The sequence below is a fragment of the Phacochoerus africanus genome, chromosome 14 (genome assembly GCF_016906955.1).
Source record: "Phacochoerus africanus isolate WHEZ1 chromosome 14, ROS_Pafr_v1, whole genome shotgun sequence".
NCBI lineage: Eukaryota > Metazoa > Chordata > Mammalia > Artiodactyla > Suidae > Phacochoerus > Phacochoerus africanus.
The window spans coordinates 28,172,764-28,197,990 of NC_062557.1; the positions used below are offsets into that span (position 1 = coordinate 28,172,764).

At 38.2% G+C, this 25,227-nt stretch overlaps 1 protein-coding gene across 1 annotated transcript in view; it reads right to left on the reverse strand.

Moving 5' to 3' along the window:
* Positions 1–25,227, reverse strand: part of CA10 (carbonic anhydrase 10) — a 129,347-nt gene that overhangs the window by 98,937 nt on the left and 5,183 nt on the right. The window contains exon 2 of the mRNA XM_047756797.1: positions 14,349–14,534. Coding sequence (XP_047612753.1) covers positions 14,349–14,534 — 186 coding nt within the window. The remainder of the gene's footprint in view (positions 1–14,348; positions 14,535–25,227) is intronic.

The window sequence follows — 25,227 nt, forward strand, 5'->3', positions numbered from 1 at the left end:
TAAAAGGAAAGCCTGAAACTACTTTCTGGAGCATAAACACTCTCCCTTTTATTTGATGGCAAAGGAGGCTAAATGCTGACACCAATAGGGATTTACAGAGGAGTTTAAGGTGACAGAATCTTCTTGCTGTTCTGGTTCTCTAAAGACCAGAACGGAAACAAAGCCTAAGTGGATGATGATAACAATTCCTGGGGTTTCTTCCCAGGCGTGCTCAGTGTAGAGACATCACTTAAATTGTAATTAAAATATACAAAGCTGATGGTTCAAGAGGAACTCCCAGTTTCTAGCAAAATATCTTATTAAACCCAGGAACATTTAAGCTGGGAGCAGCTGAATGACTGGTGTGTGTGTGTGTGTGTGTGTGCGCATGTGTGTGTGTGTGTGTCATGTGTGCATCTGTGCTAGTAGCCTGGAGGTGGCAGGAACACAAGTAGGAAGTTCAATATTTCACGCTTCATAACAACTGAAGATGACATATCCAAGTGAGCAGAACAATCTGAGCTTTAATTTTGGTGTCATATCAGATGACAATTTCCCAAGATTCACCTTAAAGAATGTGGATGATGGCTATTTATAAAGTGTATACTTAATCTTTGGGAGAACCTCTCAAATAAAACATAAAGATTTTATTATAGATCAATGTTTACGACTCTCCAGACTTCACAGTGACCCCCTCAATCAATGTTTATATGTGATGATAAAATTATTCAGTAAGATTTTCCTTCCACGGACCTCTTGGTGCTAGAAGGGCCCTGACTGAGCACCTCTAATCCTTTCATTTTCTGGATGAAAGAAAGGAGATTCAGAGAGATTAAGTGGCTTGCCTAGCTAAGGTCATCTGGACAGAGGGTGACCATGTGATCGATGCACAGTGCAAACTGGAGCACTTTTGAGAGTAAAAGGAGGTGCTATTATGATGACACTGGGACCAACTAGTCAACTTGACCGTCCAGCCAAACCAGGGTTTGTGATCATCCTGTCTAAAGATACCTGAAGGCTTTGCCTCAGAGTCACAGAGAATGCAAAAATGTGCTACCTGCTGGTACAGAATATGTTATTATCTGGATGGGAGAGGTGCTCTGAGGAGGCCAGGATGGGGCATTGTACTTTCTTGTATGTGCTCGATCTGATTAATTTTCCCCACAGTTCTAAGCTGGTGTCAGTGGAGGCTTGACTGGCCTGTATAGGGGCTGTGTGAGTATTAGAAAAAGGTGCAAATCTGGGGAGGACAAACACCCTAGCCCGGGGGTAGTGCCTTTTGTAAAGATATAGGAAGTTATAACACTCTAGTATATGTTAATATTTCAAGGACTATCAACGATGACAAGAAAATGGCTATCAGAAAGGGCCTAAGACCATCTTCTTAGAGTAAGGGTTTTTGGAGCCAACTCACAATGGCTGGTGGAATTTTTAGGAATTTTGCCTCCCACACAGATGCCACTCTGGATTCTTGTTGTATGTGGATGGAAGATGGAATGCAGACAGTGAAAGACAGAGTGCAAAGAAGCCCATCATTGCTGATAAAAGCTACCATTTTTGAGTGCTCAAAGTGCTAGATACATTCTGACCACTTTATGCATCTTGATCCTCTTAACCCTCAAAACAGCCTTATACAGTGGAACTGTTTTGAATCCTGATTGTGATGATGGTCATACAGATATACGCATGCGCTAACTTCAGAGAATTTTACGTCAAAAAAAATCAACCTTACCGCATGATAATTTAAAAGGTAAAGTTACTAAAAAGATCTACACTATTGTATCAGTCCACTAATTAAAATTTGATAAAAGGCAAACTATAGTGATAACAGATCAGTGGTTGCCAGGAGGTAGGGTTGGGGAGGATTGATTACTGAGGGACATGAGGGAAATTTTTGGAGGTGCTGGAAATGTTCTGGATCACGGTTGTGGTGGTGGCTACATGACTATATGTTCATGAAAATGCCTCAAGTTATACAGTTAAAATTACTGAATTTTATTGTATGTAAATTGCACATCAGTAAGGCTGGGGGAAAACCGCTCTATAGCATGAGCACCACTGTTAGTCTCATCTCATTAACGAGGAAATTGAGATACAAGGAGGTTGAATAACTTGTCCAAAAACACAGCTGTCACAGTGACAGAGCCAGGATTCAAATATGGGGGTGAACAACTGCAGTAGTCTTAACCTCTGCAATTTACTGCTGCTCACACAGCAGGTCACAGATCCTCCCTTAGGACAGGGAAACACATCAGCCCTAGAGAGGCAGGTTCAACAGGGAGGAAAGGTCTTCCATTGAGGACCTAATGGGAATAGCAGCTGTCCTAGGGCAGCCATTTGGGTCCACCAACAACTTCAGTCTTCCCTGAAGAAGAGAATTATTTGCTTTGAAAAAAATGGTATAGGGACACTGAGTCCTTTTTTTTTTCCTTTTTCATTTTTTACGCTGTATGGGTGGCATATGGAAGTTCCCAGGCTAGGGGTTGAATTGGAGCTGCAGCTGCTGGCCTACGCCACAGCCATGGCAACATTGGATCCAAGCTGCATCGGCTACCTGTGGCACAGCTTGTAGCAACGCCCAGATCCTTAACCCACTCCGTGAGACCAGGGATTGAACCCACATCCTCACAGAGACAACATCAAGTCCTTAATATACTGAGCCCCAACAGGAACTCTATTTTGTGGGGGAGGGGAGAGGACACTGAGTCCTGATGCAGGAATCTAATAGTCCCCAGGCTTCCCCTCTTCTGGCTGGCAACGTGATTTAAAACCTCCTAGCTAAGCTCATTTTGCCCAATAGCTCCTTCAGGATTCATTTTCAAGGCTCAATCCAGAAATTTCCAGCACTACAAATAGATCCAAAGCAAGAAAGTATATTCACCCTAGCTACTTCTGAGACTAAGGGCTATGGTTTCTCATGCTTTGAAGAAGGAAACAGATGTATTTATACACAAACAAATTCAGAGACATACAATATCTCGCTTATTACATTTCAAAGATGTGAAAAACAAATGTAACTGTGCATCTATATGAAACTTCCCAGTTGCTGTCCATCTGAGAGGGGAAAGTGAATGAAGCTATGGTTCTCAGAAGGCACACAAATTCTATGTCATATTTTACACAGCAATTGTGTCACTTGGAGAAATAGGTTCCTGTCTCATTGTAGTCAGAAAAATGCAGGCTATTCTTAAGGCTGATGCTGATCTGGAAGGGGCCAAAAGATTATTTATAGTAACAGACAGGGCACTTGTGATTTGAGATTTACCCATAATCAAGCAGTATGTAGAGGCAGAAACCAGAGAGGTGACCTGACTTGTCTAAGGTCATTCAGTGCATAGGTGAAGTAAGAGACCTGAGTTCAAATCCTAGCTCTTCCCCATACCAATCATACAACTGCAAGCAGGATCTTGGACACTTCCAACTTTGCTTTTGTTTGCTGAAATAGTGCTAATCAATCCTAGCTCACAGGTCTCAGATAAGGATTGGATGCAATAAGGCACTGAGCACAATGCCTGGAACACAGTACATGCTCGATAAATGAGAACTATTAGTGGTAATAACATTAGCATTGTATCTTTAAATGTTTTGTCTGCAAGAATTTGAGACTAGATGGGCTCTAGGTTTAGGCTGCCTAATAACTGACTTGTATAACACTTTTTTTTTCTTTCCTTTTTTGGCTGCTCCTTTGACATATGGAGTTCCAAGGACAGGGGTAAGATCTGAGCCACAGCTGCAGTTTATACTGCAGCTGTGGCAACATGAGATCCTTTAACCCACTGTGCCTGGAAGGATACACAAACATGTGTCCTGATGCTACAGAGATGCCACCAATCCTTTTGCACCACAATGGGAACTCCTTTGTACAGCACTTTTAAAAGCCCTATCTCGGGAGTGTTTTTTCTGCCACTGCACAATCACTCCGTAGTGTGTATAGAACTGGCATGATTAGCCAAAAGCACAGCTTAAAAGATTAAGGAAGGCTAAGTGACTCTATCCTTACTGAGATCACACAGCTAGTAAATGACAGAACGGGGTCTTGAAGCCAGATCTTCTAAGGCAAAATGTGGCCTTCTGTCCAGTGGCCTTAGTGTCTTTCTCCAGGCCAATGTCCTTTCCCCATGGTATGTTTGTCTCTGCTTCCCTGCAGCCCTCTTCCAGGCCAAGGCAACTACTGCTCTTGGAGACAGCTTCTAACAAGCTGATCCAATGAATAATCATGAGAGCAATCCTAGTGTTGCCCTTTTACTGCTGAGATGGGGATAGATTTATAGAGGCTGACTCTGGCTGGTATTTGGGAACAGATAATTACCTTCACTTACTATATCCTAGGCTTCTTTGGCTAAATATTAACTGCCCAGAATTCTGCCCTTTCCAACCAATTCTGAGCATGAGCATGCCACAGGCAACAGTGGCATAATTCATTTGAGGTGACCATAAATCTAAGGCTTCCACCAGAAATGATGCAAAGAATTAATGGAACATGAAATCAAGTAAATGGAATTGAGTACAGTAATTAGTTCATATTTTAATCCTCAAGTCTGTTTATTATTCATCAACTGGTGAGCAATTAAGTTGGCACCATTGAGATGATTAGCTTTGTTTCAGCAAAAGTTTATCGATATGTCAGAGCAAATGAATCCAAGGGGTTTTAAATAGCTTTATTTTGAATTGTATAGCAGAACATCCACGGAGCAGCTAGACATCTAATGATTTAATTTTGCAATATTATTATCTAGATTACTTATATTTAATATTATTGAGCTGTTCTGGATGGTTATTGGGAAGAGCGTGTGGGAGGAGGGATTCAAACTGTAGAAAAGTATGGCTTATATCCTTGGGTTCTTATTGCAATAATATGATTGCTTTTTCATATTGAGACCAAATGAAGAATCTTTAAGGCATTTCAATTTCTATTTTGGTCTCCCAAAATTTAATTTCCACTTTTCTTACAATTAGGCACTGTAATAGTTCTCACACTGGTGATACTTTTATTGGACACTCATCTTTGCTCATGTTTGTAATATAATCTGCCAATGGCTTTGCCTTTTTGAGCCTGGTTTTAGAAATACTTTTGTGATGGGGCTCTGCTCACTAAGTTAGAAAATGTGAATATCAGGCTACCTTTGCTCTACTGGGCAACTAAACAGATGACCTAAAAGGGTCTTTTGAATCTTGAATTTGATATAGTTAAAAATTCTATTTGGAAAATTTTAAATCCCAAAGTAAGTGTCACAAAACTTGGATTCTGGTCCTAATTCTGCTGCTGAATCTTGGTGACTTTGGACAGGCCTCTTGCTCTCTCTGGCATCTGATTTTCCCTTTGTACATAAATGAGTTGGAAGAGATGACCTCAACAGGGCCTCTAATATTGACACTTTAGATGGAGGTTTTGCACAGATTTCTTCCCAGCAGGTCTGTATTTTACAGTGGAGATATGATCTTTGGTGGAAATTCTGCAAATTTTAATGAATGCTGACAGTTGTCAAATTAACAGCAGAGTCATTTTTACTTTGCATCTTCTTTTCCAGTTAATTCCTGTAGCTTGTGAAGTGGATAAAAAATGTACTGCTAGTTCATGGAAGTGTTAGAAGCAGTACTCATCCTCTAGCTGCAGTGTCATCAGTTACTAAATCAAGGAAGATCCTATTCAATACTTGTAGAGCCATAACAGTGATATCTCCATGATGACAAGTTCCAGACTGAACCCTGAAAAAGTCTTAGTTAATGCCTGTCTTTGATATTGTCGTTGTAATATAACACCTCCCTCTCTGCTTTCGATGGAAGACCAAGCAGGGAGATGAAAATCAAGTGAAAGAAGATGATGGCTGTCATAATGCCATCCTGGCAGGACCAGATCGGTTATGATACAGGTTAGAATCAATGGGATAACGTGTTGATCTCAGCAAGCTGACTTCAAATGCAGTGTCTTCTCTCTTAGGCAGCCCCATAGTGTCCACCTAAAATGGGCCATCCAGGACGCTGTTGACTTGACTGTGCTGTCCTTTCCCAGAAGTAATTACAAAAATGTCCAAAGGGAAAACTCCCTATCCTTAGATCAGCATCATCATCTGCTTGCTCTTATCATCATAATCTGCCCTACCACCATCTGGGCTTCTGACATCTGTTTGCTTTGCTTCTTAAAGGCCAGTTTGCCCACTCTGGATGGGACTGGCTCCTGGAATCCAGTGCTTGGCTTCTAACATTGGCAAAGACAAGCTCCCTGGTCTGATCCTGGGAGTAATTCCAGGGCTGAAATGATGAATCTAAATGATTTTGTTCTAGCACACCGGTTATCAGTTTCAGTGATACACTGAAAATTCACTTACTTTATATTTGTAAATAATTTAACATAAAATGCCTAGAACTTCTGCTAATATTGACATTAACCTCATTAGGTTTGCCATTATGACAGCAGAATTTAGGTCATGATATACTGGGCATAATTTAGATGCTTTGAAATCTAGTCTTTTAAATGATGTTCATTTAATATCTCATTCAATTTACCAAGTACCCATCATACATATGGGGAGATATTAAAAAGCACAACCTACTTTGTAGCTGTAGGGAGTTAACAGTCTGTTGGGAAGGCAGGATTTTCCACTGGATTTTAGACTCCTTAAATGGAGGGCCTGTGGCCTACAGGTCTTTGAATTTCCCCACTGGACTAGGGCCTAGAGCAGGTGGGGCTTAGGGATAAACTTGGCCAATGGTAAGCAAAGTTATAAATCAGAAGATATGAACTAAGTCCAACCTCAGTCACTTATTATCAGAGTGGTCTTGAGCCTTAGTTCCCCCAGGCATGAAGGAGATAATACTAAGGGTAACCTCATTGAGCTAGTATTTAGTGGTTAAATTAGAGAATTTATATCAATGTGCTTTGGAATTCATTCAAAGTAAAAGCCAAAGGCCACTCAGAGTCCATGCAAAGAGGATATGGTGTATGGTCTGCTGTACCTGTTGGCCTCACTCTTTCCCCTCTAACTTCTCACACCTGATCACTCTTGTGTATGCTCATGCCCTTCCTAGTCTTTCTAGAACACTCAAGCTCCTTCCCACTTCAAAGCCATAGAACTGACTGCTGACTCTGCCTGGAATGTCCTTCCTCTAGACATCTCCATGGCAACCTCACAAATGTCACGCTCTCAAGGAGGCCTACACTGCCCACCTTACTTACACTTATAACTCACTAACTCCATTCCTTATCCTCTGAACCCCCTTACTCTGCTCATCTATGTCTTTTCCCACAGCATTTATCATATTCTAACTTATCTTATAAATTTACTCATTTATTGTTCATTATTTATTATTTGTCTACCCCCACTAGACTTAATTACCTTAGAGGCAAGATTTTTTTTTAACCTATTTTATTCACTTAGCACACAGTAAACTCTCAGTCAATATTTGCTAACTAAATGAATGAACGAAAGTAAATCACGAAGTGTATAAAGAGCGACTGAGTGTTAACAGTGAGATTCTGCAGCCACTTATGGGTGTAACCCAATAAGTTCTGGATTACTGCACAGTTAATTGATTCAAGTCTGTGTCTTGTCCCTCCAATGGATATAAAATTCCTCCTTCAATCCTCATTCCGGGTAGGGTTAGGTTAGTACCTTATGAATACATTTTGAATTTCTCAAAGCTTACCTCTTTCTCAGAGAAAGCCCCAAACATGTTTTAATGGTTACTGTGAACTAAATTTTTTTTTCCAGTTTCAAATGGAATTTGATGCTTTGGACAGCCTTTGTTAAAATACTTCAATTTAAATGAGGCCATATATTTCCTGTATAGCCAATGAATGCACACACCTAAAATTCCAGGGAAAAAGCTTCAAAGTTTCAGTTTCTAAGATACCAATAGCAGATTGAGTGATTGATTCAGTGATTGAATGATTAATTCCACAAACATCAATTAAGCACCCACTACATTTTAGGCACTGTGCTAGGTGCATGGTGAATAAAGATGACTGGCAAAAAAAATCTCTATCTTTGAGGGAATTACCAGGGTTATTTATCCCTTTACAGGCCACATATGGTCTCTGTTGCATATTCTTCTTCCTCTTCCCCTTCAAAAATGTAAACCATCCTTAGCTCCTCAGCTGAATTTGGCCCACAGACTACAGTTTGCGGACACTTGTAATTGATGAATATATAGGATCCTCTGGCAGTCAAAAAGAGGCAGCAACACTTTACTGTCTGGGAGGAGGGAAGGGGGCTTAGAAAGCAAAATCAGGTAGGCTATGCTGAATGCAAGAAGAAGGAGATGGAGGGAATATTCAGGGGAGACTCAAGCAGTTCTTCTGTGTGTATTACTCATGTATCTGTTATTTTTAAACATCTCAATTCTCATTTCTCCCCAAATCTCCAATTTTATCAACAGAGCGTCTCTACCAGGAAGTCCCAGCCTCCCACAAAGTGCTAATTAGATTTCCGGAGCACTTCCCCTCAGAGCCATTCAATGACTAAGGGGGCCCCGATTCTCAGTTATGTGCTCCTCAGCACTTTCATACCCTAGCACACTTCAGGACAATTTGGTGTTACTTGCTTATTCCTACAAACTTGTATTGCTTTGGTGGAACCAGTCTCTCAAGGATGCAATTAATTGATTCTTTTAAGAGGACAAGGCCTGCATTTTCTGTTGTTTAGTCTCAGTTGTTTGCTCTGAGATAATTGTTTTCCCTATTCTGATTCAGAGCCACTAAAAAATACATGTATTTTACATGGGACTTTTATTCCCCCTTTTAATTAAACAAATATTATCTACACAGCAACAGCTATGGACTCTTTACTCCCTTAAGTGTGTTTGAACAGAATCAAAGATTCAAGAGGCTGAGACTTGAAATGGTGTTTTCCTACCCCAGCTTCATACGGAGCAGCAACTGTGTCAAGCCACACAGCTATTCATCCATCCTCTCCTTAATACAATCGGGAGAGGCTATTTCATAGTTCCCTTTCCAGAGAAATCCTCAAATGTACCCCATATTACATTGCATTATAAATGTATGTAAGCCTCAGTAGACTGCATGCTTACCTGGGCAGGAACTGGGCTGCGGAGCTCTGCACACAGAAGCACAATAGCCCTGTGAAGAGTGGATGAATTGAACAGGAAGATTTGGCCACAAGTATCCCATGAAGTGGCTGGTGAAATTCTCAGTGTACTCCCTTATCCCTTTGAAAAAAGAACTTAAGGAAGGTTTTTTGTTTTTGTTTTTGTTTTGCTTTTTGCTTTTTAGGGTCACACGTGTGGCATATGGAAATTCCCAGGCTAGATATGGAATTGTAGCTGCAGCTGCCAGGCCTATACCATAGCCACAGTAATGCAGGGTCCAAGCTGCATCTGTGACCTACACTGCTGCTCACGGCAACGCCAGATCCTTAACCCACTGAGGGAGGCCAGAGATCAAACCCACATCCTCAAGGATACTAGTATGGTTCATGACTCACTGAGCCACAACTGAAACTCCCTTAAGGAAGGTTTTTAAAATGAATATTTCCAATTTCCCCCAAATAAGAAAGATTCTTTTTATTTAGAATCACTAATGCAACTTAAGCTACAGGCATGATTCTCTTCAAATATTATCTTTTGCTTGGTTAATGTATTTTTTCTTTTCATAAATACCCTCCTTTATACTGGACATTAATCTAACCACTTAGACGTGATTAGCAAGCTAAAGGTCTTACTTATTAAAAACAGTTAATTTTCTCATCTTAAAAAAAATGAGACATTTGAATCTCTGAATGTGCTCATTTATCACCAACCCCCAACAAGGCATCCAGGAGTTCTTGTGTAGGACATGAATAATTTTTATAAAAACACAGTTGCTGACTGTGTCATACATCCATACAGCTTTATAAAACAAAGAAAATGATTACCATCAATTACAATAACCTCACTAGACAAGACTGCAATTAATCTACAGCTCTTCGGATAACGACTGCTGCACTGTGCCAAGGAAAATGCCTGGCATTAATTGACTTATCACGATCAGCAATGATAGATGGGGCAGATGGCAATGTGATTATTCATTGTCAACAAAATAAACACTGCTTTGTTGCAGAAGTGTCTACTTGGGTTCTCTCAGAGGACAGCTGAAAATAGAGACTAAAGGTGGCTCTGAAAATAGTTCAAAATAAAAATAAAGTGTTAATCTACAAGAGACATATTTACTTTAACTGGGGCGGGGCTAGCCCTCGGTAGAATCCTGTCAGAAAACATTTTCTATAAGGGAATAAATTGGATTGGGTAGAATTTCAGCTTTAGAAGGTGCATTAAACCTACAGCTCACTTGGTCATTAGGATGAGTCACTTTTATGAAGTCCTTGAATTCCATTCCATGCTTAATAATTCCAGTGATGGGAGTTCATTATTTTCAGAGGTAGATTCATTCCATAGATGGATAGCTCTCATTGTTAGAACATTCATTTACCCGAATACCATCTTTCTAGAACTTCCAACCATTGACCCTAGGTTTTCCTCTCATCCTACACAAAAGATGTCAAATACTTTTTGTTCACTAAAGCCTTTTAAATATGAGCATAGTTAGTTTTATTGCACTTTATTGCACTGTGCAGATATTGTGGTTTTTATAAATGGAAAGTTTGCAACAACTCTGCATTGAGCATGTCTATTAGTGCTATTTTTCTAATAGCATTTTCTCTCTTGTGTCTGCCATATTTTGGTAATTCTCACAATATTTTAAACTTTTTCATTACCATTATATTTGTTACGGTGATCTGTGATCAGTTATTTGATCTTACTACTATGGTTCACTGAAGGCTCAAATCCTAGCATTTTTTAGTGATAAAATATTTTTTAATTAAGGTATGCACTTTTTTTTAAAGACATACTGCTGTAGCACACTTTTAGAATACAGTATAGTGTAAACATAACTTTTATATGTACTGAGAAAGCAAATAATTGTGTGACTTGCTATAATGCAATATTCATTTTATTGCAGCGCTGGAACCAAACTTGCATTATCCTTGAGGTATGTATACCTGCATCTCAAAAGCCAACACCTTTTCAACTCTTTCCATGTGATGTGTTTTGGTGCTTTTAACATTCTGTTTTTTTGCATTTAAATCTGCACTAATTTATAGACTAGTCATACCCAGGGGCTCGGAAAGAAATGTTTATCTGATGTGGTCTACTCAGGGCAAGATTTGCTGAGACTGATGCTCAGTCTTGCCTTGGAGCAGCAGGTATGTGTGTGGCTACTTTGCTTATGAAGCTGTTCTCCAAATCCCATTCTCAACAACACCCCAGCTTTGCCATTCCCAGGGAGCAGTTACCTCAAGTGACCCCTTTAAGACTTTGGTGTAGTATGACTTTGTTGATTAGGTCCTCCTTGTTTATAAAACTGGGATAATTCAGGCAGAACCTGAGATGAAATTGGCACAGTGATCTCCTGGAGAAATGTTTACAAATGCATATTCTTGGATCCCTCCTCTGGAGACCAATTCACCTGCTTTGGGAGGATTCAAATGTAAATATTTTCACAATGTTTCCCAGTTAATTTTGATTTGAAACTCTGTTTAACTGCTTTCTTCACTGAGAACACTTAGTAATGTAGTACTGAGGGGGTACTTCACAAACCTCATCATCATGCTCTCCTGAGACCTTTAAAAATGGAGATTATGTGGAGCATCTGATATCTGTGGTCTGGGGTAGATCTAGGAAAATTAATACATGGAGATCAAATTGTTATATATTTCCTTTAAGGATTTTGGAAGCCCTCATTTACTCCAAAATTTTAATTTATGTACAAGATACAAAGCACACTTACTCATACTGAAGAAACAAGCAATTTAAAGAAATTCTACAATATAAAGATTTTGGCCTAGTAGCTATCTATATTTTTTCACTCATCTAATTAATAAACACATTCATTAATTCATTTTTATTCTGAGACAATATTATGATAGGCACTGGAATTTAATAGTTCAGTGAGGGAGAAAAACAAAGACATAACAGCAAATAAATAAGTCAGTCAACAAAGGAAATAATTACAAATCCTAAAATAACTTTGAAAAACAAAGAGTTTATCTAATTTTGAATAGTCCCTAATTCACATTGGCAGTCCTCAGTCATTCTCAATTCATGAGTTGTTGCCCAGCTTTCATCTGTTCCCTGCTATACTTTAGGGTCTGCAACTCTTCAGAAATTTCCTATTACATTTCCATGTCCCTTTGGCAGATATCCCTACTCATTCATAACATTCTTTCCTGCAGATACAGGAAGGCGTTCATAGTCCTGCTCAACTCTGTCCTCCACGCAGCCATTACTAATAGATCACAGATGAAATCCATGGGCAGCTTCCCCAATGCACAGAGTCTTTGCTGTCCCTCATTCCCTGCTTTATTTTTGTTGTTTATCAACTATTGAGTACCTCTAGTGTTCCTTTTAGCTTTAATACCATTTAATTTTCTTTTTTTAAAAATAGGAACAAAGTTCATTATTATAAGCACAACACATGTGGGAGATCATGCGGAGAAGTAGTTTAGAAGCAAAACAACACACTCAGAGAGGAGTATAGATGCCCCTGATAAAGGGGAATGTTAATCCCATGTAATTTGCAAAATAACCTGGAGAGTTGTCTAAACTCAGGCTTAGAAGGTCAAGCAACCATTCTGAGGTTACACAATTAGTGTGTATTGAAGTGTTAGAGAACCATTGACTGAAACTGCCCACCTTGTCCAGTCACAATAGTAGCCCCTTGCATGAGTTGTCTCACAATAGGAGGCCCTAATAAGGAGCAAGGTATTGCCCCAAAGACTAACCAGGAAGAGTTTGGGGGGGCCAATAGGAGGGAGAAGAAAACCTTGGCACTGGGATCCGTCTTGGCTGAGAGATGTATATGCCACTAAGAAGGACCTTAAGCCAGACTAAGTATGAACTGAGCAAGAGTATTGTCCAGAGACAATGTGAAAGCTGACACAACTTCCATAAAACCTGAGGCCGTGAGCCATGTGGCAGAGCAGTTCTTCTGATTCTCTCACTCTGCTCTCTGACCAGGAGCCCCTTCCCAATAAATCTTTAGCTTTATCAGAACATGTGTCTCCTTGGACAATAAATTTCCAAAAGTTAGACAAGAACCCACTCTTGGGCCCTGAAAGGGATCCCCTTTTCTTCAACAAAAGCAGGAGGTACAAATGCAGGTTCTGCATTGCCTTTCTTCTCAGCCTAGTTTAAAGGGTACCTCCTCTTGGAAGCTTATCCTGAACACTTCAAGTAAAAATTGTCTCTTCTTCCTTTGAGTTGGCCAGGGCCTTTGCACACTTTGTACAACCCAATTACAGCATGGCACTATATTTTAATGAGCTGATTAGCATTCCTTGAATTCCCCTATGGTAGGAGGGTTTTTTTGTTTGTTTGTTTTTTGTTTTTTTGCCTCTGTATTCCTGGTAACTAGCAGAGTACTTAGGTAGGTTCTCAGTTGACACATTTTGAACAATCATTAATATCTGGATACTGGACTCATTAAGCTTGTGGATCTGTTTCTCAGTATATGGCCTTACTATATTAAAAATAATTCTAGTTTTAAACATGACCTTGATTAAAAATTAAAAAGATCAAATCAATAATGAAATATTTTTGAAGTCTTCTTGACATCAGTAATTGAGGATTTTTAAACAGAAACCAGTTATAAGCTATTTAGCATATAAGAACACCTGACCCCTAGTTGAGAAATACCCTCAAGTATGAGGGAGGTAAAACAGATCAAATTAACTACACCCTGCTTGTCAAGTGTCATAACACAGATGATAACCATTTAACTGCTCTTGTCCTACATTTGAGGCTGTGGTTTGGCTCACTGCTGTGGCCTGAGTTCTGTCTGGGTTGATGGATTGATGGTGGCACACAGTGACATCACCATAAATAGTGGCATATGATGACCTTTCCACTCTGCAGAAACTCAGTTGGACTATTTAGTTGACTGACATTTATTGCACAATAAGTTATAGTTTTGCGTGAATAAGCCCTATTCTACCGGACGAGAGAATTATGGAATCTATGTGATCATATGCAACCTGTAGGAGGTTGATTGCCTAGATAGGTGGAAATGAAGATGTACATTTAAGGTGAGGGTTTAAGGTTGAAATAATACTCTGGTGATATCTTAGGGCACCAGTCACGTGAGAGCTGCACCAATGTCTCAGAAGGAAATAACAAGCTTCATCGTGGTCTTCCCTGGAAAACACTGGAAGCTTATTATAAAATTCCATGTCAATTTGCACAGAAAAGAGGCACAGTCTTTCTTATTTCATAGATCCAAGAGCAATCTTTCCATCTGTCATCCCACCTTGGATATAAATAGACATCAAATCTTATTAATTGGCACTTACCCATAATACCTTAATAACTACACATACCTCCCCAGAGAAGGCTTGTCCATTGAGGAGGTGCTCCGACCCTTGGCTATCCTCACTCCCAAAGTGTAGCCGGATCTCCTCCAGCCGGTGGCTATATGTCATGGGCCCTCCTGATATATTGACCAAGTGCTCTTTGTCCAGGCGCAGGGACACATGTCTTCCAGTGTTGTACATGGTCCCGCTGACCTGCAAGGCAATGGAAAACATGTCAAACAAGGCTTTTCTTCCATTTCTCACAATTTTTCACTCAATTCAGCATGGCGCTTAAACCAATGCATTTTGCTTCCTTTTGATAGCAAGATACTAGGCTAATTCCACCTGCAGAGTAGGGAAGGAAGACTCCCCAGAAGGCATTTCTGCCTTAGCTGGCCTCTATCATACTTTCTGTGAGGTATAAGCCACATTATCATTTAAGAATCTGAGGTAGAAACTCAAAGGATATCTCATCACCTGTGACTAATATTTTGGACAATGTACCTTAAAAAATAACTTGTCCTCTTACCATAAATATTTGCAATGTAAAGATGCTGCAAAAGTTAAAATCTCAGGTCTAAGAAATTGGAGAAAGCAATTAGTAGGGATAAGATGCTACAAAGGCCAAAAGAGATATAAGGAGGCTAAAACAGGTGAATAGGAGCAAACCTTAGTAGGAGGCTTAGGTTTGAAGTCTCAAGCATCCAGTCTTCTGGTTTAGGTCTTGGTTTAGGTCCTTATCTGACACATATAGCCAGACATTACACAGTGAGAGCTCTTATTCCTCCTTGCAGCTCATGACCTCAATGATAAGCTAAAGCCATTCATAAAAGCTTTTCATTTCACAGGTTCCCAGACTTAATCCTCACTCCCTATTCCATCTTGTTTCAGCCCCTGCAAGGTGATAACCTTACTGCTTGGGGTTTTCTTCTTTTCACATTGAACTTGACTATGAATTTAGCACCTCTCAATGCTTGATTCTAGAACACCGATTCCTACCTGTGACTCTAGTTCCTTAGTCTCCTGGGTTGACTTAGTTCTAGAGCAGATTAAAAGACTAAGGGATTCTCTGGAAGGGTTTGATTAGAATGTTTCTGAGCTAGTGGTTGCTGAACTACTTGGACTTTAGACTTGCTTACTCTGACTCCTTTGATCCCAGCCCTAGGGATTGGAGGACGAAAGAAGATAGTCCATGTTAATGGAAATCAAAAGAAAGCTGGAGTAGCAATACTCAAATCATATAAAATAGACTTTAAAACAAAGACAGCTGTAGAGACAAAGAAGGACATTACATAATGATCAAAGGATCAATCCAAGAAGACAGATATAACAATTGTAAATCTATATGCACCAACATGAGAGCACTTTAATATATAAGACATTTGCTAACAGTCATAAAAGGAGAAACTGACATTAATACAATAATATTGGGGGACTTTAACACACCACTTACAGTGAGAGATAGATCATTCAGACAGAAAATTGACAAGAAAACACAGGCCTCGTATGATGCAGTAGACCAGATGGACTTAATGGATATTTATAAAATATTCCATCTGAAAGCAGAAGAATACACATTCTTCTTAAGTGCACACAAAATATTCTCTAGGATAGACCACACTCTGGTTATAAATCAAGACTCAGGAAATTTAAGAAAATTTAAATCATATGAAGCATGTTGTCTGACCTAAATGATATGACTAGAAAGCAACAAGAAAAAAAAAAAAACCTGTCAAAAACACAAACATGTGGAGACTAAACAATATGCTACTAAACAATCAGTGGATCACTGAAGAAATCAAAAAGGAAATAAAAAAAATCTAGAGGTAAATGACAATGAAGACGCAATGATCTAAAACTTATGGTATGCAGCAAGGCAGTTCTAAGAGGGATATTTATAGCAATACGAGCCTACCTCAGGAAACCCCCCAAAAATCTTAAGTAAACAACCTAACATTACACATAAGCAACTAGAGAAAAGAAGAAGAAAGAAGAAGAAGAAGGAGAAGGAGAAGAGGAACAACAAAAAATCCAAAGTGAGTAGAAGGAAAGAAATCATAAAGATAAGTGCAAAAATAAAGGAAATAGAATCAAAACAATAGAAAAGATCAATGAAACAAAAAGTCTGTTCTTTGCAAAGATCAACAAAATGGATAAACCCTTAGAGAGATCAGTAAAAAGGGGGGGGGGAGAGCTCAAATCAATAAATTTAGAAATGAAAAAGGAGAACTTACAACAGACATCACAGAAATACAAAGGATCATGAGACTACTATAAGCAACTAAATGCCAATAAAATGGACAACCCAGAAAAAACGGACCAGTTCTTACAAAGGTAGAGTTTTCCAAGACTGAACCAGGAAGAAATAGAAGAGATGAATGCACCAATCACTGAAGTTGAAACTGTGATTTTAAAACTTCCAGCAACAAAAACTTCTAGGACTAGATGGTTTCACAGGTGAATTATAGGAAAGAGAGGAGTTAATACCTACTCTTTTGAAGCTTTTCCAAAAAATTGCAGAGGAAGGAACACTAGTGATCTCACTCTATGAGGTCACCATAACCCTGATACCAAAACCAGACAAAGATACCACCACCAAAAAAAAAGAAAAAGAAAAAGATAAAGAAAGAAAATTACAGGCCAATATCAGTGATGAACATAGATTCAAAAACCCTCAACAAAATACTAGCAAACTGAATCCAGCAATACATTAAAAGGATAATACACTATGATCAATTGGGATTTATTCCAGGGATGCAAGGGTTTTTTTAATAGTCACAAATCAATAAATATAGTACACCACATTAACAAATTGAAGAATAAAACCCATATAATCATATAACTAGATTCAGATAAAGTTTTTGACAAAATTCAATACTCATTTCTGATAAAAACTCTCCAGAAACTGGAAATAGAGGGAACATATCTCAATATAATAAAGGCCATATATGGCAAATCCACAGCTAACAACATTCTCAGTGGTGAAAACCTGAAAGAATTCCCAGTAAGAGTGGGAATAAACAAAGATGTGCACTCTCACCACTTTCATTAACATAGTTTTGGAAGTTCTAGCCATGACATATCAGAGGGAAAAAAAAGAAATAAAAGGAATCCAAATTGGAAAGGTAAAGGTGAAAAATACCACTATTTGAAGATGACATGATGTAATACATAGAAAATCCTAAAGATAATACCAGAAAATGGTTAGAGTTCATCAATTAATTTGGAACTATCAGCAGAATCTCTGGACAGTCTTTGTTGAGTACTTGAACTAGGAAGTTACATGGGGCTCAGACAGCCTACCTGCTAATGCAGCTGGAGAACAATACCAGGGCTAGAGAAGAGAGAAGCAGATATGCCAACAGTGATGGAGGAAATCAAGAAGAAAGAGAAAGAGAACTGGAGAGAATTACTACTTCACATTCATAAACACTTTGCACCTCTTTGATTCAGTTCCTTCATGAGACCTGTGCTGTACTTTCTCTGATACTTTAAATCTTAAAAGGAATTAATTTTTTTTCTCAAGGTATCTATTCCTTACAACCCAGTGATCTCTGTCAAAGATTCTATTCCTGTTTCTTTAGCATCAAATAAATGTGTAGTCTTCATTTATTACCCCAATTCATGATTTTCTTTATAGTAAAATGGCTAGACATGAGTTTGTGTTTGACAAAGCATTCATCTTGAAGTAAAATTTATATTTTCTATTTATTAAGATAATATATAGGCATTACATATGGTTAGGAAGATATAGAACAACTCAAGGAAATAAAAATCAGCCACAGTTCCACAATTAATCAATAATTACCACTAATATTTTGATATATATATATATAATATATATATATATACCCTTCACATTCATCAATACTTTAATGAGATAGTTGTCAATTCGATTAGTATATGTCTTGGTATATTCCTCCTTGGATTTATTCCATACGGGATATTATGTGCTTCCTGGACTTGGGTGTCTGTTTTCCTTTCCCATGTTAGGGAAGCTTTTGTCTTTTATCACATCAAGTATTTTCCCAGGCCCTTCTGCTTCTGAGACCCCTAAATGCAAATATTGGTGCATTTAATTTTGTCCCAGAGGTCTGTTAGACAGTCCTTCTTTCTTTTTTTCTTTTTTTACTCAATGAATTTATTACATTTATAGTTGAACAATGATCATCAAACAATCCAATTTTATAGGATTTCCATCCCACACCTCCAGTGCATCCTCTACCCCCCAAACTGTCTCCTTTGGAACCCATAAATTTTTCAAAGTCTGTGAGTCATTATCTGTCCTGCAAAATTTCATTGTGTCCTTTTTTCAGATTGCACATGTCAGTGATAGCATTTGATGTTGGCATCTCATTGTATGACTAACTTCACTTAGCATGATAATTTCTAGGTCCATCCATGTTGTTGAAAATGCAGGTATTTCATTCCTTTTAATGGCTGAGCAATATTCCATTGTCTATACGTACCAACTCTTCTTGATCCACTCCTCTGTCAATGGACATTCAGGTTGTTTCCATATCTTGGCTATTGCAAATGGTGCTGCAATGAACATTTGAGTACATGTGTCTTTGCAAGTCATGGTTTTCTCTGGATAGATGCCCAGGAGTGGGATTGCTGGATCAAATGGTAGTTCTATGATTAGTTTTCTGAGGAATCTCCATACTGTTTTCCACAGTGGTTCAACAAATACAATTCCACCAACAGTGTCATAGGGTTCCTTTTTTTCCACACCCTCTCCAGCACTTATTGTTTGTAGACTTTTTGATGATGGCCATTATGACTGATGTAAGGGGGTACCTCATAGTGGTTTTGATTTGCATCTCTCTAATAATGAGTGATGTTGAACATCTTTTCATGTGTTTTTTGGCCATCTGTATGTCTTCTTTGGAGAATTATCTGTTTAGATCTTCTGCCCATTTTTTTATGGGGTTTTTTTTTTTTCGGTACTGAGTAGTAGGAGGTGTTTGTACATTTTGGAGATGAATCCCTTGTCAGTTGATTCATTTGCAAATATTTTCTCCCATTCTGTGGGTTGTCTTTTCGTTTTGTTTAGGGTTTCCTTGGCTGTGCAGAAACTTTTAAGTCTGATGCAGTCCCATTTGTTTTATTTTTGTTTTTACTGACATTACACTAAGAGGTGGATCTGAGAAGATGTTGTGTCATTTATGTCAGAGAGTGTTTGGCCTATGTTTTCCTCTAAGAGTTTTATAGTATCTTGTCTTATATCTAGGTCTCTAATCCATTTTGAGTTTATTTTTGTGTATGATGTTAGGGAGTGTTCTAATTTCATTCTTTTACATGTGGCCATCCAGTTTTCCCAGCACCACTTATTGAACAGGCTGTCTTTTCTCCATTGTTAATTCTTGCCTCCTTTGTCATAGATTAGTTGGATGTAGGTTACGTGGGTTTAATTCCGGATTTTCTATCCTGTTCCACTGATCTATATATCTGTCTTTGTGCCAGTACCACACAGTTTTGATGATTGTTGATTTGTAGTATAGCTTGAAGTCTGGGAGCTTGATTCCTCCAGCTCCATTTTTTATTTTTCAGGATATATTTGCTATTCTGGGTCTTTTGTGGCTCCAAACAAACTTTAAAATATTTTGTTCAAGATCTGTGGAAAATGTCCTTGGTAATTTGATAGGGATTGCATTGACTCTGTAGATTGCCTTGGGTAGTATAGTCCTTTTGATAATATTGACTCTTCCAATCCAAGAACATGGTATATCTTTCCATCTCTTTGTGTCATCTTTGATTTGTTTAATCAGTGTCTTATAGTCTTCGAGTACACATCTTTTGTCTCTTTAGGTAGGTTTACTCTTAGGTATTTTATTCCTTTGGATGCAATGGTAAGTAGGATTGTTTCCCTAATTTCTCTTTCTGATCTTTAATTGTTAATGTATAGAAATGCCATCAATTTCTGTGTATTAATTTTGTATCCTGTGACTTTGCAAAATTCATGGATGAGCTCTAACAGTTTTCTGGCAGAGTATTTATGATTCTCTAGGTATAGTATCATGTCATCTTGAAATAGTGATAGTTTTACTTCTTCCTTTCCAATTTGGATTCCTTTTATTTCTTTTACTTCTCCAACTGCCGTGGCTAGGATTTCCCAAACTATGTTGAATAGTAGTGGCAAGAGTGGACATCTTTGTCTTGTTCTTGATCTCAGTGGGAATTCTTTCAGCTTTTCACCATTGAGAATGATGTTAGCTGTGGGTTTGTCATAGTTGGCCTTGATTATGTTGAGGTAGGTTCCCTCTATGCCCACTTTCTGAAGGGTTTTTATAAGAAATGGGTGTTGGATTTTGTCAAAGGCTTTTTCTGTGTCTATTGAGAGGATCATATGATTTTTATTCTTCAGTTTGTTAATGTGGTGTATCACACTGATTGACTTGCAGATATTGAAGAACTCTTGCATCCCTGGGATAAATCCCACTTGATCATGAAGTACAATCCCTTTAATGTTGGATGTGGTTTGCTTCTATTTTGTTGAGGATTTTTGGGTCTATGTTCATCAGTGAAATTGGCCTGAAATTTTCTTTTTGTTGAGGTATCTTTGTCTGGTTTTGTTATCAGGGTGATGGTGGCCTCAGAGAATGAGTTTGGGAGTATCACTTCCTCTGCAATGTTTTGGAATAGTTTCAGAAGGATGGGTGTTATCTCTTGTCTAAATATTTGATAGATTTCGCCTGTGAAGCCATCTGGTCCTGGACTTTTGTTTGTTGGAAGTTTTTAAATCATGATTTCAATTTCAGTACTTGTGATTGGTCTGTTCATCTTTGCTATTTCATCTTGGTTTAGTCTTGGAAGATTGTAGTCTTCTAAGAATTGGTCCATTTCTTCTAGGTTTTGTTTTATTGGCATACAGTTGCATATAGTAGTCTCTTATGATCCTTTGTATTTCTGTGATGTCCGTTGTTACTTCTCCTTTTTCATTTCTAATTTTATTGATTTGAGTCCTCTCTCTTTTTTTCTTGATAAGTCTGGCTAAGGGTTTACCAGTTTGATTGATTTTTTTCAAAGAACCAGCTTTTTGTTTCATTGATCTTTTCTATGGTTTTCTTCATTTCTATTTCATTGATTTCTGCTCTGATCCTCATGATTTCTTTCCTTCTACTAACTTTAGGTCTTGTCTGTTCTTCTCTCTCGAGCTGCTTTAGATGTAAAGTTAGCTTGTTAATTTGAGCTTTTTCTTGTTTCCTGAGGTGGGCTTGTGTTGCTATAAACTTTCCTCATAGAATGGCTTTTGCTGCATCCCATAGGTTTTGGAGTGTCGTATCTTTGTTGTCATTTGCTTCTAGGTATTTTTAAACTTCCTCTTTGATTTCTTCAGTGATACATTTGTTGTTTAGTAGCATGTTGTTTAGTCTCCACGTGTTCGTTTTTTTGGCAGTTTTATTCTTGTTATTGATTTCTAGTCATATAGCATTGTGGTCGGAAAAGATCCTTGATAGGATTTCAATTTTCTTAAAGTTACCAAGGTTTGCTTTGTAGCCCAGGATGTGATCCATCTTAGAGAATGTTCCATGTGCACTTGAGAAGAATGTGTATTCTGCTGCTTTTGGATGGAATGTCCTATAAATCTCTCTTAAGTCCATCTGGTCTAATGCTTCACTCAGGGCCTGTGTTTCCTTATTGATTTTCTGTCTGGATGATCTGTCCATTGCTGTAAGTGGGGTGTTAAAGTCCCCCACTATTATTGTGTTATGGTTGATTTGTCCTTTTAAGGTCGTTAGCAGTTGCCTTATATATTGTGATCAACCTATGTTGGGTGTGTAGTTATTTAAAATTGGTATATCTTCTTCTTGGATTGATCCTTTGATCATTGGGTAGTGACCTTCCTTGTCCCTTAAAATATTCTTCATTTTATAGTCTATTTTCTCTGATATGAGTATTGCTACTCCAGCTTTCTTTTGAGTCTTGTTTGCATTGAATATTTTCTTCCATCCTCTCACTTTCCATTTGTATGTGTCCCTAGAAGTGAAATGGGTCTCTTGAAGACAGCATATAGATGGGTCTTGTTTTTGTATCCATTCAGCCTATCTATGTCTTTTAGTTGGGGTGTTTAGTCCATTAACTTTTAAGGTAATTATTGATATGTAAGTCCTTATTGCCATTTTATTAATTGCTTTGAAATTGTTTTTGTTGCTCTTTTTTCTTCCCTTCTTCTCTTGTTCTCTCCTCTTGTGGTTTGATGACTATCTGTAGTGTTGTATTTGAGTTGATTTTTCTTATTTGTTTGTGTATCAGTTGTAGATTTTTGGTTTGCAGTTATTCTGAAGTTTTGATATGAGTCTGTATATATACGAGATTGTTTTAAGCTGTTGGTCTCTTAATCACAAATGCATCTCCAGTGTCCTGCATTTGTACCCTCCTCTTCTCATGATTTCTGATTTTGGTGGCATAATTGTGCATGGATGATTTTGTATTTTTACTGTATATATACCTTTACTGGTGAGCCTTTTCATTTGTGGAATTTTTGTTTCCTGTTGCTGTCTTTTCTTTTCTGCCTAGAGAAGTTCCTTTAGTATATGCTGTAAAGCTGGTTTAGTGTTGCTGAATTCTCTGTAATGCTTTTTATTTCTCCTTCAAATCTGAATGAGAGCCTTTCTGTGTAATATAATCTTGGTTGGAGTTTTTTGCTTTCATCCCATTAAGTATATCCTACCACTCCCTTCCAGCCTGCAAAGTTTCTGCTGAAAAATCTGCCAATAACCTTATCGGGTTTCCTTTGTATATTATTTGTTTATTTTCCCCAGCTGCTTTCAATATTTTCTGTTTGGCTTTAATTTTGGTCCATTTGATTAACATGTGTCTTGGGGTATTCCTCCTTGGGTTTACTTTATATGGTACTCGTTGTGCTTCCTGGAATTTAGTGAGTGGTTCCTTTCCCATGTCAGGGAAGTTTTCAGCTATTATCTTTGAATATTTTTTCTGTCTCCTTCTCTCTCTCTTCTTCTATAATATGGATGTTGGTGCGTTTAACTTTTTTCCAGAGTTCTCTGAGACTCTCTTCATTTCTTTTCAATCTTTTTTCTCTTTTCTGTTCTGCATCCGTGATTTCCACAGACTGGCCTCATTTCTTTTCATTTTTTCCTTTATTCTGGTCCATGGCAATGATTTCTGCCACCCTGTCTTCCAGCTCACTTACTCACTTTTCTGCCTCTTTTATTTTGCTATTGGTTCCTTCCAATGTATTTTTCATTTCAGTTATTGTATTGTTAATTTCTGTTTGTTCTTTAAATCTTCTAGTGCTTTGTTAAACATTTATTGTAGCTTCTTGATCTGTGCCTCCACTATTTTTCTGAGATCTTAGGCCATCTTTACTATCAGTATTCTGAATTCTTATTTCAGGTAGATTGCCTATCTCCACTTCACTTAGCTGTTCTTCTGGGATTTTAATCTTGTTCCTTCATCTGGGACATATTTCTCTGCCATCTCACTTTGTCTAAATTTCTGTGTTTGTGATCTCTGTACCTCAGGCTGCAGGAATGTAGATCCTCTTGTTTCTGATGTCTGCCCCCTGGTAAGGTTGGTCTACGAGCTTGTGCATGCTTCCTGGTGCCTGTCCACTGTTGTGGAGCTGGGCCTTATCCCTCTGGTGGGCAGGGCCATGTCAAGATGGCTGTATATAGAGGTGGCTAAGGGGTCAGGAAGACTTTAGGCAGCCTATCTGATGATGACCAGGACTGTGTTCCTGCCCTGTTGATTGTTTGGCCCGAAGCACCCCCAAACTAGAGCCTACAGGCTCCTGGGTAGGGCTATGTCCTTGGCGTCAAAATGGCAGCCCCTAAGAGAGAGCTCATGCCAATGATGACTCCCTGGTTCAGCTGCCCCAAGTGTCTGCATCCCCACAGTGAGCCACAGACACTTCCCTCCTATCCAGGAGACCCTCCAAGACCAGCAGTTATGTCTGGCCCAGGCTCCTATGAAGTCATTGCTTTTGCCCTGTGTCCCAGTTCACACAAGACCTTGTGTGTGCCTTTCAAGTGTGGAGTTTCTGTTTTCCCAAATTCTGTGGAGCTCCTGCAATCAAGCCTCACTGGCCTCCAAAGCCAAATGCTTTGGGGGCTCCTCCTCCCAATGCCAGACCCCCCCCCCAGGACCAGTGTGGGACTCAGAACTCTCACTCTTACTGGAGAACTTCTGTGATGTAATTATCTTCCAGTTTGTGGGTCACCAGGGGGTGGGTATGGGATTTGATTGTATAGCAAATTCACCCCTCCTACTGTTTTATTGTGGTTCTTCTTTGGATGTAGAATTTTTTTGTGTGTATGGTTGCTCAGCATTTAGTTGTGATTTTGGTGTTTTCATGAGAGGGGATGATGATATTTATATGATAATATGATTTGATTTATATATATGATTTTATATAGAGAAATGCATTACTATATATAATTTTATATATTTGTTTAAATCTATATATTTAATATATGCAACATACATTAGTAATATCTAATATATTTAATGTATATTATTACATGATTTATATATTAATATATAAATGTATAAATATATATTAATATATAAATATACATTAATATATAAATATACATTAATATATAATATGTAATAAATATATATTAGTTTTAGTCACACAAATATTTCCAGGTTATTAACTGTTCTCCTTTGAAATGGTTTCATGATATTCCACTGTAAAAATATATTATTTATATATTATTTCATTATTGTCAAAAAATATTGCAATGAAATACAGAGAACAAACTAGTGGATACCACTAGGGGGAGGGACAATATACAGGTAGTGGGAAAAAAGTGTTATTACAAGATTGTATGAAATCATTTGTGTGAAACTTTTGAAAATCATAAAACATTATAGAATTTAAAGAATCTTTCATTCAATAAAAATACTTCAATGAGTGTACTTTACTGAGTATACT